Genomic DNA, 17,044 nt, shown 5'->3' on the forward strand with positions numbered 1-17,044 from the left:
TTATACCGCCTACCATGTACACCATCCCCAGGTCCCAATTCTGCTCCCCTTACTCACCCGGCCTGTCTCTAGGAATGAAAGAGGGAGACAGAACGCACTCTGTTCTGACGCGTAGAGGCCATTTGGCAGCAGGTCAGTTGTAGCCCAGGGGCTGTGAGCCCAAGAGGACTGAGCCCAAGCGGACTGCGCTACACTGCTCTCACAAGCGCTCATGTAAGTATCTCTGCTTTGCCGTTCGCACACGGACTCCATTCTGCATCACCACATATCATCACGGATCGGCTACAGCTTTGAACAGGGATTTTGGCTTGCATTTGAGATTATGGTTTTACAATATGCATTAACATTTTCGGAAGTCTTTTCCCCTGGGCTGTTTAAACTTCTCCCCAGCAAACCGCTGCCACTGAACTCACATCCAGTATGACATGAGTGGCCTTTCAGAGAAAACAGGCTGACCTTTACTTCCCTTTACCCATCAGAAGACACTCATCTGTAGTCAGTGAGTACAAAATACTCTGCAAGAGGTTTTCCCCTTACCCTTTTTGGGCACAAGCAGCTGTGACCACCCTGCTATCCAGACCCAACAGTTCCAAAATGTCCATGAGAATACTTCTGTCCCCTACGTGAGGGCAGACTGCCTGGCTGCATCAGGGAAACCAAGCACACTACTGATTTTACAGAAAAGCTCCAAAAGTGGAAGCAAAACAAACCCCCCTACGACAGCCCCCCCAACCATTCCCACAAACTGGAAGCAGTACTTTCAAGTTTCCTTTAATTAATACAGCTTTCCTCCCAACCACCCCATTTCCTTCTGCAGCTCAGGTGCATACACAGCAGTTGAACTAGAACAGTGACATGACTAAGCTGTCCCAAGATGTCCCAGTTCCCTCTGTCACAAGTCCTCATACAGGATGTAAGCTAATGGGTTTGTATGCCCTTGAAGTAACAGGAGAGAAGGTACACATATCAGCAATAAAAGTTTACAAAACATAAGAGACAACGCAAGGGATAGTAGTGATTTAGGATCTTGAAGGTATTTACCATAGTAGCGTATTATAAAAAAATAGCATAATTAAATAGCAATGTATTTCTCTCTACCTTGTTTCAGTTTACTTAAAACCTATTTATAAAGTTTAATGTATATGTACATAACATTATTCCTACTTTTAAACAACTTTAAATAAAACATTTTAAATATACTGTATCTGCTCTACTTCTAGAAATGGTATCTTGAAATTCAGTTACACCAAACTGTTAGTATTTATAAAGCTTTCCTAAGAAAAAAGAAGGTATTTAGACATTTTGTGCCTTTCAATATTTTTATTTTTATTTTTCATAATACTTACCATGCTGGAGGGCTTTTAGTGGAAACCAAAACAGAATGAATGAGTGGAAGAGGCCATTTAAACAATGAACCCAGAAAACCTAAGGGAAAACAGAAAATCCATGAGAACCATTTGCAATAAACTAGCTCTGTGAACCCTGACCTTTCTTTTTATCTGTGTGTTAGATTCACAAAACATGTTTTTGTTAGGCCACCACTGTGAAGTAATATAACTGACAGACACTTTCTGCCTCTTAGCTCTTCATGGGTCATTTGTTTATTTTTATACTTTGAAAAAACCTGTGTATTATCCCCTCCTTTTAATTTCAAATCAGAAGGGAAATTAAAATGTATACATATGGGAATATCATCAGAAAAATTAAACTAAACCAGACAACTGGAACAATTGCTACATTCTAAGTAGGGAATTACAAAGGACTCTAGCTTTTACAATTTATATTTTGCGTAATAAGAAATTTGGATGGTAGAACAATCAAAACCTGAGTTTTATATATACCTACCTACGCATTCCCACATGCAAAGGAACTAAAAAAGGACAAATACAAGTATCTTGCTCAGATTTCTTCTTACCCGCTCCATTCTTGAAGTGCATAACTTCACCATATTAAACTTCCTTTAACATATTTGCTAAATAATTCAAATTTTACTTTCAAACCTATTTTCATTTGTAAAACATGCCTTCTGCAAAGAACTGTATTAAGTTTAAGGATAAACAACGTATTGATACTCTCCATAATATAACGTATAAAGACATAAAAAGACTTGATAAAAAATATGTAACCCATTTCCTTGAGTATAGCAATCATGTTTTTTCATTTAACAATGCTTTTGACTATCATAGCCTTTATTGTGTATTATGAGTGTTAAGGTGTTCAAACAATTGAAATTAAGTTGCCTGCCTCACATTTTCCACAACGTCTCAAAGTCTTTTGTTAGATTATACAACTACACTAGGTTGTATAATCTAATTTACACTCCAATACTTTGCACATTTGAACTTGTGCTACTCATTAACCTTTGTCTCTCCTTCTTGCTATGTCATTACCAGAAGTTTTTATTTGACAGAAAGCACAGGTGGGTGCAAGAAAAATTAGTTCTACTTTTCCATTTTTCTGGCCAATTCTTATTGTCACATGCTAATCCTTTAACCTCTGTCATGACCTCATAACCTTTGATCCCTTTTACCATAACAAACATCTGCATCAACATTCAAGGCAGTAATGTTTCCAAATCTTTACACTAACTATTCAACTTATATAGGTGGGAATTTTGTAGCTGGGAAGTTTGTAGATGTTTACTCATAGCAAGTGTTCTGTGGGTATAGCCACAGAATGTCCAATGAAGTCAACAATACAACTGTGCAATAATAAAAATATTATAGGCATATTTAAAAACAGAAAAATCCAACAACTGTCACTCATTACTTACATTATTTATTAGAACTATCACAACACAAAAGTGTCTGTATTAATGGACCATGAAAGCCTGATATTAGTAAAGCATTCGCAATAAAACGTTTTCCCTCATTTCCTTGCAACTTTCACATTTTTGGAGGTGAAGGGATGAAGTGAGGAAGGAGAAAATTCTCATATGCTTCAGTGAACAAAGATAGTTTAGACAAATAATTCTATACAGATAGGGGTACTCCAGTTTTACAGCACAAGTGGCACAGATACAAGAGCTGAGCATGCTGTATTAGCTCTGCACATCTACTACAGATCATCACGCATTGGATTATTAGGTATTGTTAATTATTAGGTATTGTTAATTCAGTGACAGATGGAAAATGTCCCCAAATTCAACATACAACGACATTACTTGATATGTCCCAATTATATTTAGAAAAATAAAATAAAATCGGAAGGAACTCTTACAAATATCACAGTATTAAAGAAATTGCAGATTCAGGCACAAGTTTAATTTCATTTTTTGGAGACAATATTTATGGACAAAACTACAGAAATTGTGTATGCTTTACATACTTTGGAGTCCTACGTTCTTTTACTACTTCTGGTGCTAGTCTCTCCAAGATGAATGTTGTCCATTTCCCATGAAAAAGTTGCCTCAGGTTCCTTTTGATCCACCCTGACGCATTCTTAACTGACTCCAAGTATTTTTTCCCAAAACTCAAAATTAAACCATAAAATCACAACTCCAAATTGACAAAGAATCGTACTAGGTCCCTCCCTCTACAAATCTAACAACAGTTCTTATTGTCCTCTGCAACACTTCTCCACAGGCTTCAGTAATCCATTTCCATATAACAGTACAAATACATACAGCCCAGCAACAAGAGAGGTCTAATCACTTCTGCCTATGGAAGACAGCTTTATTACCAGCAGTGAAAAAAATAGGGGCTGAAAAAAATAACATGCTTGCTGTCCATTTCCGTACTTGCTAAAAAACAAGTGGACAATTGGAAAGAGTAGTAATAAAAATCCCCTCAATTTTTAATTAGAAACAGCATAGAACAGAAAGGATAACTATACTGAATTCATATTAATCTCTGCTTTAACTATATTTGATTTTTTAAAATCTACCTTAGTATTGAAGTCCAGTGCATTTTGGGAAGTCTTGTATAACTCAGGATATTTCAGCATGTTCTCTTTTCGGCAGGATCTCTCAAATATTCCAAGAGTTAGTGGAGGCATTGCTGTAAACATCTAGTAGATGGATTAAAAAAAAAACAACATATTGCAAAACTTTAAGAGGCAAGGACTTGCTTAAGGATTGCTTACTCAAGAAACTTTCATGATTATGGTTGAAAAAAAATGAAAACACACACATCATCTTACCACATTGTAAAGACCTATACACCATCTTTCAAAAAGAATTTGTCCAGAAAAGCCATTGACAAATGCAAACCAGATCTGAAAGAGAGGAGAACTGTCTATTACTTAAATGTCTTGCAAGGTATGATCAATAGATTTTTTCTTCACCTTCACAAAAAGGCATATCCCTAGAACATGTTAACAACACATTTGAAAATATTATGGTTTAAACCCATATATAAAAAAAAAAACCCAAACAAAAAACCCCAGCTTGCGTTCAAGAAGAGGTCATGGGCAATCTAGTCAAATATGTGAGCTACACCACCTAAATATGAAAACACTTAAAGGAGGTAGCTATTTTCAGAAGAAACACCATGTTCTTTAAGCATTTATGAGTGACTTAAGTTCACTGCATTTATGCTGTATTTAATTCTTAAAAAAAGAAAATTTCTGAGAAATTCGGGGGGGGGGGGGGGGAAGGGATGACACAACCTACAGATTAGAAGCAGTCCTCCTAACTGAATTCACAGAGTAAGGTGCAATTTGATACTGAAAACTGTACCAATATTCCTTACTCATACACAAAGCTCATGGGAGGATGAGGCTTTACCAGAGCACTAAATCAACTACAGCTACTTAACGAGCACTAACTCAACTTCAGAGTACTTTAGAGACAATCAGACGTCTCTTCCATAGTGGTATAAAAGTTTTACCACTTTTTGCTAAAAGGTTAAAAAAATTAGCAAATTTAATTTGAAAGGCACATTAACACATTTTCTTATGTTTTTAGAATAGCATGCAGTATGAGTGCTTTATTTCTTCATGCTTACGTTAGTTCAATGACAAAGTGGAGAAGCAGCATGTCTGATGAATCTTTATTAACAAGTTACACTGAAACTATATTGCCCATTACAAACATAAGCTGTACAGAGACAGAAATTGGGGTCATCCAAACAACATTCTACTCAGTTCAAGATTCATGCTTTTCAAGTGAATTTTTAGATGCTGCATTACAGAGTTTTTCCTACAATTCACATTTCATCTGACTTTTAATATGAACAGATACAATCAATATGTATGTTTATCAGTATGTTCCTGGGCTGGCTTCCAGGTGACCAGATTCTGTGACCAAGCTCAGATTTTTTTATCCTGTGGCGGAGCATCTGAACACGTTTGTGACTATTTTGAGATGGACACCCCCCCACCCCCCCAAAATTAGCAACTATTAACACTAAAAATGAGAGGTAAAATCCAGCCAAAATTGCTTTTTGTTCAACCAGTAAATGAAAAGCAAATAAGTTTTTTTTGGTGGCTGATTATTGGAACAAGATTGCATACTTGTCATGAATTCTAGAGGCTGCAATACAAAGATAGAGAATACACTGAATTTTCTGAAGTCTTATAATGGTAAATTTCTTTTCTTTGGTTGATTTAACAGTAACAAGCACTATTTTCTAACCTTTCAGTCTACTCACTGAAAAGACAATGGAATTACTTTATGCCAGCTGAATCAGGTTTTTATAAGCTCTTGTGCATTTTTTTACTTTAGAAATAGGAGTTACTATCTGACTGTGATGAATTTAACAGACATTTGTTAGCAGCAGTTTCTCAGTAGTTGAGTGTGAGGGAGAGAGGTGAGTGAATGAGTTGTTCATTACTGAACATCATATAACAACACATCATCACAGATCAACATCAACACAGTTTTTTGGATACTTTACAACTAAGCTAAACATGTGAACCTAATCCCGAACCTCATCACCACTGCTGGATACAAGCTGTGCTCCCCAACTGCCCTGTCTCTTTTCAACCTACTCATTACACACAGTTCCTGCACCATTTCACTCCCAACCTAGGAAGGTGGCTAGGCAGACACCTCTTGAGAGAGAAGTGAAGCACAGATATTAGGATATGATTTACTCCTCAATTTTTTTTTCTTGTTTGTATCAAATACTGGAGCAAATTTTAGAATTCTTAATTTGAAAGAGTTAGTGTGGTGGAAAATACCAGCTTTAATAGAGAATATGTGACTCAATAGCTAGGCATAAATATGTGTACATCTCATTGCTAGTAACTTCAGACTGAGTTTAACAAAAGTACTACACTCTAGCAAGAAAACAAAACAGACAGCAAGTAGACGTATATTTGACCCTCATAACCAAGGAGTATATGGAAAGAATATTAACTTTCTGTTCTGATTGAATTAGCAGTCAAAATGTTATAAAATGTTTAAAAAGAAAGGCCTAAATACATGTACTGAATCTCTTCCACATATTCACTATTCTTAAAAGGTAACTGATGTCAAGCAACACTTGTAAATGTTTCGGAGTGACTATTTTAAAGAAATGCAAGTATTTAAGATTAAAATTTTAATGTGCAATGGAATGGCATACATGAAGTTGCTACCAAGCCTCAGAAATGCTACACATCATTTTATTCCTTAAAAACCCTGTTGACTGCAGTTTTATTTTGTACAGAACTTAAGTTAAAATTTTCAAGCTATTTAAAATGAGAACAGTTTTACTGTAGAATTGTGAAGAGGCATAATATTGAATGTCCTGAAATCTTAGCATTTACATTCTTCCAAAGAAAGCATGCAAGTTACAGGTATTTTAATTCAGTTTAGTGTAATAAGGAACTGGAACATATCTGGGTCAGAGCTCTAGAAGCAAGCCAAGAAGGAATGAAATTTGGTAGCACCCCAGGTTCTAAAGTTCTTGCTGAATCTATAAAAAAATAAAATAAATGGTTGGGAAGAGAAACCTTTCAATGGCGTAAAAACAATGCCCTCAGTAGTAGAAACACTACTATTTAGGGGAATACCAGATACGCTACTTTAAGAGACAGAGCATCTTTAATGTCTAAGCAGAAACACGGGTTTTCTATTGTTTGCAAGATAGTATTTGAATGTTCACATTAAGAACACCTTGGTTCAAAAAGGGAATTTCTAGAGGGGAAAAAAAAAAGGCAGGAAGGATAAATACAGCTCTCATCTCAAACTAAGAGCAAGGAAAAAAAAAATAAGCCACCTACTTACCCTAACTTCTGAACCTTGGACCCTAGAAAATTACTCTTAACCATGCAGGAAAAAAACTACCATGGAGCTTACTACATTACTAATAGTGACAATGACAAGAAACACTTGCTTCACAGTGGGAAATGTATTCATGCAGAAGTGTATTTCAACCTAATTACAATGGACACTAAGGCAGCTGTACCTGCAAAATAGGTTTTCAGGACATGTATGTGACACTAATTTAGGAGCAGACTCAGCCACTTCTCTTTTAGGGGGTAGGTCCTACTCTAACAGCTGAAATCACTAATCCAGCACCACTATACAGGACAGGTGATAGGTGTCCTTCAGAAGTAATTTAGTCCACATAAATGAGGGGAAGTGAAAATTCAGACTATTTTATAGTTCAACGGCTACATAATTTCCATTGAAAATGAAAGATTTAGGTTCACAGCCGGTTTAAATGAGATGGGCCTCTATGCAGATCCTTGTATTTCTAAGTTTTCAAACCATATAATGCAAAAAAATGGGCATGAGCACAATCACCTTCTGCTGTCTGGGTTTTAAACTGAACTCGGTGCAGTTTGCATACATTAAGTAAGCCCTGGCATACTGAACAACAGCACCTAAACTCTACAGCTCAGAAGCAGCGTGAGCATACACAGAAAGCCTACTCATTCTTGGGGTTCTGCATGATATGGGTCTCGATATGACCACAGGCATTCGTCTGATGTGTCAGGCAAAGGAAATGGGAACAAAATGATAAACTTCAGTTATGGACATGAGCAGCAAAAAGTGTGTAACTCAGCAGTGGGATGAAAAGGGCTTGAAGGAAAAAAAAATTAGAAGAAAAAGATTAGAAAAAAAAAATCATCAACCAAAGTTTACAGAACAAAACAAAAAAGGTCATTCCAGCTCTAATTACTTAGTATAATTGAGTTGTTTACGTAGCATCACTTAATTGTTACAGATGGCCATGTTTAAAGACCTGTGACTGAACTTTAAACGTGAACTCCATGCATCTGTTTCTGCTGTTTGTATCCTGGTCTTTTACCCTTTTATTTGAATTTTCCCCTACATAAAATATGAGCGAGCTATACAGATCTTAAAAACCTATTATTTTTTAAATTGTAAACCTTTTTTATTTAACATAAAATAGTTATTTTGTGTTATTACTAGCTAGCAGAACAAACAGTAAGAATAGGAAAATTTTGTCCCTCTGATGTTGAAGGGAGATTTGCATAATGTTACAAAATGAGTAGTTTAACATAAGAGTATACACAGTAATGGTAATTATAAAACCAACACCAATCCACAAAGGAGTTCTTAATCACTAGATCAATCTGAATCCCAGCCATCATTATAAGGTAATGACAGCCCCTGCAAAATAAGTGTGAGACTCTGCATAGGCTTATCCTATGTGAATGTGGCTTAATACAGGCTTAATAATCCACATTAGCAGTCTGTTAGAAATGCAAAGTTTTCATTTGCAACTTAGAATGATACTTCAGATTACAACCCCTAAAATTACTGGGACTAGTCTCATGCAGAAGATGAGGCCCATGTTTAAACACCTATTGCGTCAAGACACAGTAGAAAGTTATTACAGACTACTTCTAGTTTCATATGAATAGGAGTTTAAATGTTGATAAACACTAATCACTTTGCAGGACTATTACTATAGACCTTGACCATTTTCTGAACCAAGAAACCAATGGCACTTATTTTGTGTTACCCCACGAATGCCTAGGAAAAAGGCTGTATTTTAGATTAAATGGAATTTGTTACATTACTTGTTTCATTAGTACCGAGCAGACATTTAAAAATATAATATGCATCGATTAAGGAAAGGTAGGTATTTTTAGTTATTGTCAGATAATAAAAGGAAACTTGTTTAAAGCAACTTCCAGACATGCCTTTCATAGTATTATTTTCTAAACTCCAAGACAGAGGAGGCGTGGCTACAAAAGCTTCACAGACGTTTTTCTGATGTAGCATTTCTGCATATTAAGCAGCAGCTTACAAATACTCATTGAGCTCTCTGCTCCCACGCCTGATCTGTACAAAAAACTGAAAAGAGAGATTCAAGACTGGCAGTTGTCCTTTCTAGAGACATTCAATGATGAATTTCTGCCCATTCACTCACAGTATTGACATGAGCTATTAACATCTGTGAAAGTTTTCTGAGCTGACAAACGTTGGGTATACAGGAATTCAAGTAGAAGTCATCTTGTCTTCCAGAGAAGGTGTTATGTGGCAAAATGCTTATATGCATTATACATCAGGGGTCATAACCCATATAAAAATGATCTCTTTGCCCTTCTATCCACTCAGGAGGTAAAGACTCTTCTAGTCTTTTGTATTTTTAGACTACGATCTCTGTACCTTGCGTTTAACTTCCTTTCACAAAGAATACAGTGGGATATTTATGTCTGATTTAAGTCATAAACTTGCAATGTGTTTGCAGGTGACAATGATAGAAAATTAAGAAAAATAAGGCAGTATGTTCTAAAGCCCAACTTTGTATGTTTTCTATGAACACAAAGTATACATTAATACCACTTTTTCAAATACTTCAAGAGCTACTGCTAATCAGTACTTCTGGAAGTCTGATCATTTAAGTAGATATTCAGCTTTTGAAATGCAGGATCTAAAGTCTGCCATCACTTCTAAAGCAAAAAAGGATCTTTAATGGATTCAGTTTTTCTATAGCTTCCTACTTCATGTTTATCTAAACAGGCTACAAACTTGCTGCTACTTAGATTGAAATCTGTTTACGGTAAAGAGAAAAAAGTTAAATTTAGAAAACGTAAAAAATATCCTAAGAAAAACGCACACTTTTTGGCTACAACACTTGTACATAAAAAGATGTTTATAAAGTATTTTCAAATATTTCAACGGCGTAAAATCACACACAAATATCAAAATCGGAAATAGTAACCTAATGTTTATATCAGGTCTAACAGAAAGAAGGCATTTTATTTCAGTAGAAAATGGATACATAACTGAGGAAGTTTCAGACATTAATTTGAAAATATATTAAAAAAGTTAAAAGTCTTAAGAATAACTATTAATCACATTAATTAAAAATACAGAACCGACTTACAGAAGTTATTCTATGATCAAGCTTTGCAACAAATTGTATTTTTTTGCCCACATGTTTAACCCAAAGTATCGTGACTATAAAGTCTGAATCAATTATAAACATAATTACTATATAAATATTTGGTTATAAAAAAGCAAGCAGCTGTTATAGGAAAAAGAGGAACAGTAAATGAGGGAGGATTTTAAAATCCATTTAAAATTACACTCAAAATTTTGAGGAGGTCATATGATCATGAAGTCATGAAAACCACAGCTATAGATGCTGTCCTAACCATATGTACCAATAAACACATATTTATTACAACACAGTCCTCTCACACTACTATATTTTTCAAATTATTCCAGCCTCCTTAAAATCCCAGGTGAGAAAACTAGGTCAGCTACTTCCAGAAAACTATACCTGCTCGTGAACTAGAGCCTAAGGAGGCATGGTTACCACATCAACGAGTGAAAGGTATGCACTAGTGCAACTAAACTTATGTGTAGAAACCCTATACACTGCTCTAAACAGCAACAGCCCTGCAATTCAACAGTGACCTGAAAAAGAGCTTCAGATTGCGAACTGGACAGCTGCTGACACCAACAGAAAAAGCTTAAGCACACACATCTCTTAATACATTTAAGGCTCCTTGTAACTGTATTCCTCAAATACTGTAATGATGTTATAGATACAGAATTTTAATAAGCTACCAGTATTATGCAAAACAAACATTCAGTACTGATTAGTATGTATTTTAAGACAATTGAGTCTTTTAAAGTAACAAAAAAAGTAATCACTCCAGTATTAATCAGTTCACTAAAAAGCAAGATTTCAGTACTAGTTAAGTGCTTACTGAGAGTTTAATTGCTTCTTTAAAATCATATATAATAATCAAAAGTGCAAAATAATAAAGTTTTTTCTTTCAAGAAATAACATTTACTGTACTCTAAAATTACCTCGATAATATAAAGGACTATATTCTTGTAGAAACAATACAAGATGCATTTAGCTACTCTGTTATAATTCCAGGCTCCATGAACCAGCAACAAGTTCTTCAAATACTTGAACTGTAAAAAAACCGAAAAATGAACAAACATACAATCAGAACACGCATACACCAATATTAATCTGACGTTAAAATACTTTATTGCAGTATTTACAGTGTAATGACTTACCTGAGCAATCGAGTAGTCTGAAGAATTAGCAGCCTGTAGACCTTCGTTCCCACTAATACCAACACCGACGTGTGCTGTTTGTATCATACTAACATCATTTGCTCCATCACCAATTGCTAGAGTTACTACCTTAACTTGTTTTTTAACCATTTCTACAACTTCAGATTTTTGAAGTGGCGATACCCTAAGAGATTACAGAAAGAAAAAGGTTTAATACAGGACTTTGAAATGAATGTACTTTTAAAATGTACTTTGTATTCTGTGAAAAGGTAGTAAACCCAGGCCAACTAACATCCTGGCCGGCGACATGGTCTCGTTATTGCCCTTTAGGCTATATGTTGAAAGCACATGCCCAGTAAAGTTCATAGAAACCTTGGATTTGGTGAGGCAAGACATTAATAGGACTGGAGAGACATAGGTCAAACAGGAACGGGCCCCTAAAACAGCGTAATGAAGAAACTCCAAACCCTGCCACTACCGGTGCTAGCTTACAACAATTGCAGATTTTGGGGTATTTTGTTGTAACGCTTTTTACTTTTCTCCCTGTTTAAATACATTTTACAAACCAGCAAGGTATTTAAGATACAGGTGTCAAAGCAAACAGGAGCAAACAAAAAGGGTGGACTGCCACTATGGTAACATAGCCTACAATGCTAAGTAGCAGAAGCAATTTTGAACACTGACTCTTGATCCTCCACTTGAACTGCTGGTAACTTCTCCCTTGTTCTTTTCATGACTGTTCCAATTATCTGCCATTAAGAAAATGTCTGTCCACAGCTGAGGGGACAAATTCTTCCAGAGATGACTCTCAAAAGCTCTATTGATGAAATAGACCAGTTCTGGCTCCATCTACCATTGTGAGTGTCAGACGTGTACCTTTAAATTCATGTTGTAAAAGTCCTACTCTGTATGCTGAAGTTCAGTCCTTGTAGTATTTGAGACATCGTAACTGAAAGTAACATAGAGACATTACTTGCTAGGACTGGTCTGTTTCACAGGGTGTAGAAAGGAAGGAGCAAACCCTAACCAGTGTGACAATTCACTGTTGAGCTTCCTGGCACTGGAGTCAAGGATCAAACCCTCCCTCTCCGGTTTCAAGGTACAGAAACAAGAAGAAATATTAAAAGCTCTGTGAGTCTGTCTTCCCCTCCCAAACTGTTCACTGCCTCCTACAGAGAAAGCAAATCTGGTATCAAAGCATAACTCCTGCTGTGGAGTTGGGGATGTGGAGCTGAAGAACCATTCTTTACCCATCTATCTTTCCAGACAAATTTATTCTAGATGCCTCCATGCAAAAACTAGATACGGATAAGAAGCAGAACTTGCCACTGAATATATACTGACACCAAAAACTGGAGGAAAACGTGTATTTAAAACTCATCTCTTACAAGTCTTCTATATGCACACCCATGGTTAATAACCCCTCTGGTACTGTAAGCTTCTGTAACTTCACAATTTGGGATGTGAAAGACTCCCCCTGCAGTGACAAAATTTCAGGGTTAAGGCTTATATAGGGATGTTCGTAACCTAAAGTAACTCCTCCAGGCCAAAAACCAAAATCAATCCACAGAAATATACAAGAAATAAAGAAAGCAAATTTGTTCGCCAAAAATTGTAAAGGAAAAGCACAAGAGAGCAATTACTTCCAAATAATGTTCCTTCCTGAACATGCTCTGTATATTGCTGCACACTGGGACACTGCCAAGTAACAGGGCCTATGGAGTTCGTGAGTGTAGTTCTCACCTGAACCCAGACTGATGCATGGCCTTCACAAGCTCAGTAACAAAAAGAAATGTTACCACCAGACACCAAAAATTCAGCTGTATTACGGCATATGTGCAGTCCTAAAGTTCCTCACAAATGATCCTGCAGGTTGAAGGTCCCAAAGGCACCATTCTCATAAGTACATGAATACTGGAAGGCCTCGTGATACTTGAGAAAATTATACAGTTATATTATTAATGAGATTCCTGATGGGCAAGTCCTTTCTAGTTTGAAGAATTATAGCTCAAAGAATTCTATCAAATACGGTAAGTGGACACGGCAAAAAAATACTATCCTGTTTGTATTGATTGATTTTTACAATCACAAAAACAGTGCTAATGAGGAAATTAATAAAACCAAGCCACCTACAAAAGGAGCAAAATCTTTCCAACTGTATACATTAGTCAATTTATTTCTCAGTACACGGCATAATAAAATGTTCTTGTCTGCCCACTGATCTCTGGCATTACAGCCAAGGCTGATTTTTTTGCCTGTCTTGACACTGGACAGACTGACATTACAGGTTAAAATGCATTGCTCTCTATTTGGACCAAACCTTTGATCTATAATTTAATTTTAGAGGAAGTTTTCTTTTCCAACTAGTTGCATAAACTTCCTCATCACACTTCTTCCTGTCCCTCTTTCAAAAATCACCTAACAGAACATAATCCCCATCTCTTTTCAAATAAAGAAGAGAGGTTAAATCCCCCAGAGTCAACACCAAATTTTTACAGTTAAAGAACAGTGAAACACCAATTATATTCTTTCCATTAAGCACATGGGTACTAACAGCACTGCTTGGTCATCCCTTTTTCTAGCTATCTGTAAACTTTACCATAGCTACCAAAACCACAACCAATAAGCAACAGCATAATTACTGAAGATATTGGCCGTGCCAGCTACCTTCCATTCTGCCTGAATAAGAATGCTATTAGAAAACAACTTTTTTTTTTTTTTTTTTTTTAACAGAGAGAGCACATAACAATCTAATGTTCACATCACAGACAACCTATAAACTGAAAAAAAGGAAATTGAAGTTTTTCTTGGAATTGACAGCTGAAGCTGCTGGCTGATTTGTGTTCATAGAAAAAATAAATGCAGCAGTGGTGAAAAAGTTCAGAAAAAAAACCAGATTTCTGACATCACACTGTTGACATTATAATTTCCTTCATTAACAAATCCAAATTTGAGAAACCTAACTAATAAGGGCAACAGTAGAAAGTCTCCTGAGAAATACTGATGAATACATCCTTTAGAAATGTAAATTTCACCAAACCAACATTAATTTCCTATGAAAGGAAAGCCTTTGCTCACTAAAATAAAAGCTATTGAAGTTGTTTCCCACTAAAATAAAAGCCATTTAAGGCTGATCATGATTATTATGAAACACAAAATGAAACCTAAATAAGCAAGCTTTTCCATACAGCTTTTTATGTCCCAAACCACACATTTACTCATATAACACCCGTGAAGAATTAAGTGTTGTTTAAACCAGTAAATTACAGTAACAATCACAATTCTTACTAGTTAATACTTACACAACATTTCTGAAACTCAGACTACTTAAAAGCTGAGAGAAGTTCCCGAACTATTCTGGTGGAGGAAGTCAACTTACCAAGCACATTAGAGTTAACTGGTTTAAAATATCAATTTCCAAAAAGAAATTATTAAAAAAAAATAAAAGAGATCATGATTTGTCTTCTGACAATAAAAAAAAATAAATGTATTTTTATATAAAGGTAGGGAACTTCTGAAATTAAAGCCACTGTCTTCTGAAATTAATATTAAATTGAAGCATATTTTTTGTATTATTACTTTTAAATACAATCCCCCTTGTCTTTTGTAGAACGAGATCTTATGTACGCATCATAATCACACAACTTCACTATACTCCATACTTTCAAAGGTATCGGTTTATGACTTCAGTCCACATCACCAAGGCACTCTCTTTACTATGGAATAGACTGATACTTGATTCAATTTCAGTGTCATAGAAGAAATATGAAGGAACAGTGTAAGTTCCATAGCTCATTTGGAAAAGAAAAAAGAAAAAATATTTCCATATTTCTCTAGTGAATGTCAGTATTTTTCATTTTACCTACCCTATAAAGTTACAGGAAGAAAAAACTCATGTTTCAACAACCAGATTAAACCTCAACATTAAGACACATGACTGAGTTCCCAGCACAGGGGTACAATAACGGTGGTTGCCTCTCTTTCCTAGACCACTGTGCTAAACGCTGAGACAGTGTTGCGAAGGGAAACTGGGTACATGCTATTTATGCTTGTCTTTGCTCATGTACAATACTCTTAACTACCACTGGGTTCCAGTAACATCTTTGTAGCTCTTCTGGTTCTCCTCTCCGTTTGCCAGAGGACACTTTCTTGGTTCACGTTTGGTTGGTGTTCCATCAGCTGAAAGAAACCCCTCAATCCTACTCTGTGCCAATTAAATAAAATTGCTTAAGCTTCAAGTGCTTAAAAATCACAGAAAAAAGTTGCATAAAATTTGCGTGATTTTTCAAGTGCAAAAAATAAAGGCATGGAGAATAATACAGCCTTCAGACTGAAGGTAGCTATCCAATTACTTTATTCAACAGCCTGCACAACACATGCTATCAGACTTTTGAAAAAGGTACTTGGGATGAATACAGCCTTGTGGTGAACTTGGGATGAAAGCTTCTGAGCAACAGCTCTTCAGGAAAATTCTGTGGTTCAAGTATATCAGAAAGCATTTCTACGATACTTTGTTACTTTTTATTTGTACTGTATCAACACTCGCTACAGCCAGCTTCTATATAAGATTCCTGACCTGAGAACTTCTTTTTCATCTCTTTAACCTTCCAGGAGCAGTGGCTTCTTTCCCTTTCAGACAATGTTACTGGGCCAGCTGGAAGATGGCACGCACTCTCACTGCCTGGTGCATCAAGTTCATGGTGAAACCAATAAAAAAAAATATCTGTTGTTCATTCTGTTCACTCTTAGCTGTACATTTTCACTACAGAATAATCCATTTAACATTCTTCTTGCACACATTACTCCGAAGCCAATACAGACTTGGAATTCAGTTTGTCAAAGTCTTTAAGCCAAACATCTGCTTGGGATTAATAACATATACAGATTTTTTTTGAAGTTAAATTGCTGAATTTCTCAGTTTCATCTGTGTTATGGCTAGTCTTAGGAAGAATCCATGGGTAATAAACGCTTCTGAACAAGTGAATACAGCTGAAAACTTCAAAAGAAAGTGATGTAATTTGTACTTTCAAAACCAAGGAGTGCTTAAAAAGTTTACTGCCTTTATATGGATGGAGAAAAGGCTTACATTTTCATTTAGTCGGGACAATAAGTATTTACATGATTTACCTTAATCAAAAATTAGTATTTTTAAACTTTTTAATTTCAAGTTCACAAACAAGGTAATGAAATTTTTGTTAGTAAAGATGAAGCATTACAACAAATATTTTGACAGAATTTTGACTTTTGAGAAGCATGTGATATTAAGAAAAAGGACATACTAAACCAGAGTGTTACAAGCAAATACTTGTTTTAAACCTGCAGCCAATTTTTAAACAGCTACAAAATATGTCAGAGCATATACCTAGACATGTATTGAAACCAGCTGACTTAAGTATATTACGGAAATGTAGACATGGCAGAGAATGCTACCAGAACAGAAACTTTCATTTCGCACTTTCTGGTGTTTCATCACAAAAATGTTACCACTGAAAGACAGCTAAACGTGCAGACTATCCTTTGGTTCTACAGTTCAACAAGAACAGCAATATTGTCTCTTCAAATGATATAAAATATATTTTCAAATCAAGGAAAGAGAAAGTTTTTTTTTTTTTTTAAAGAGCATTTCTACATGCATCTCCTGGTTGATTTTTACTA

General features: G+C 35.7%; 1 protein-coding gene across 4 annotated transcripts in view; it reads right to left on the reverse strand.

The window, feature by feature from the left end:
• The window catches only part of ATP8A1 (ATPase phospholipid transporting 8A1), a 118,072-nt gene that overhangs the window by 31,992 nt on the left and 69,036 nt on the right, over positions 1-17,044 (reverse strand). For all 4 annotated transcript variants that reach the window (XM_040594824.1, XM_040594814.1, XM_040594833.1 and 1 more), the window contains 5 exons: positions 11,390-11,573; positions 11,171-11,281; positions 4,141-4,215; positions 3,886-4,008; positions 1,347-1,425 (listed from right to left, as the gene is read on the reverse strand). In XM_040594824.1, the coding sequence (XP_040450758.1) occupies positions 1,347-1,425; positions 3,886-4,008; positions 4,141-4,215; positions 11,171-11,281; positions 11,390-11,573 (572 nt within the window). The remainder of the gene's footprint in view (positions 1-1,346; positions 1,426-3,885; positions 4,009-4,140; positions 4,216-11,170; positions 11,282-11,389; positions 11,574-17,044) is intronic.

The sequence above is a fragment of the Falco naumanni genome, chromosome 1 (assembly GCF_017639655.2).
Source record: "Falco naumanni isolate bFalNau1 chromosome 1, bFalNau1.pat, whole genome shotgun sequence".
NCBI lineage: Eukaryota > Metazoa > Chordata > Aves > Falconiformes > Falconidae > Falco > Falco naumanni.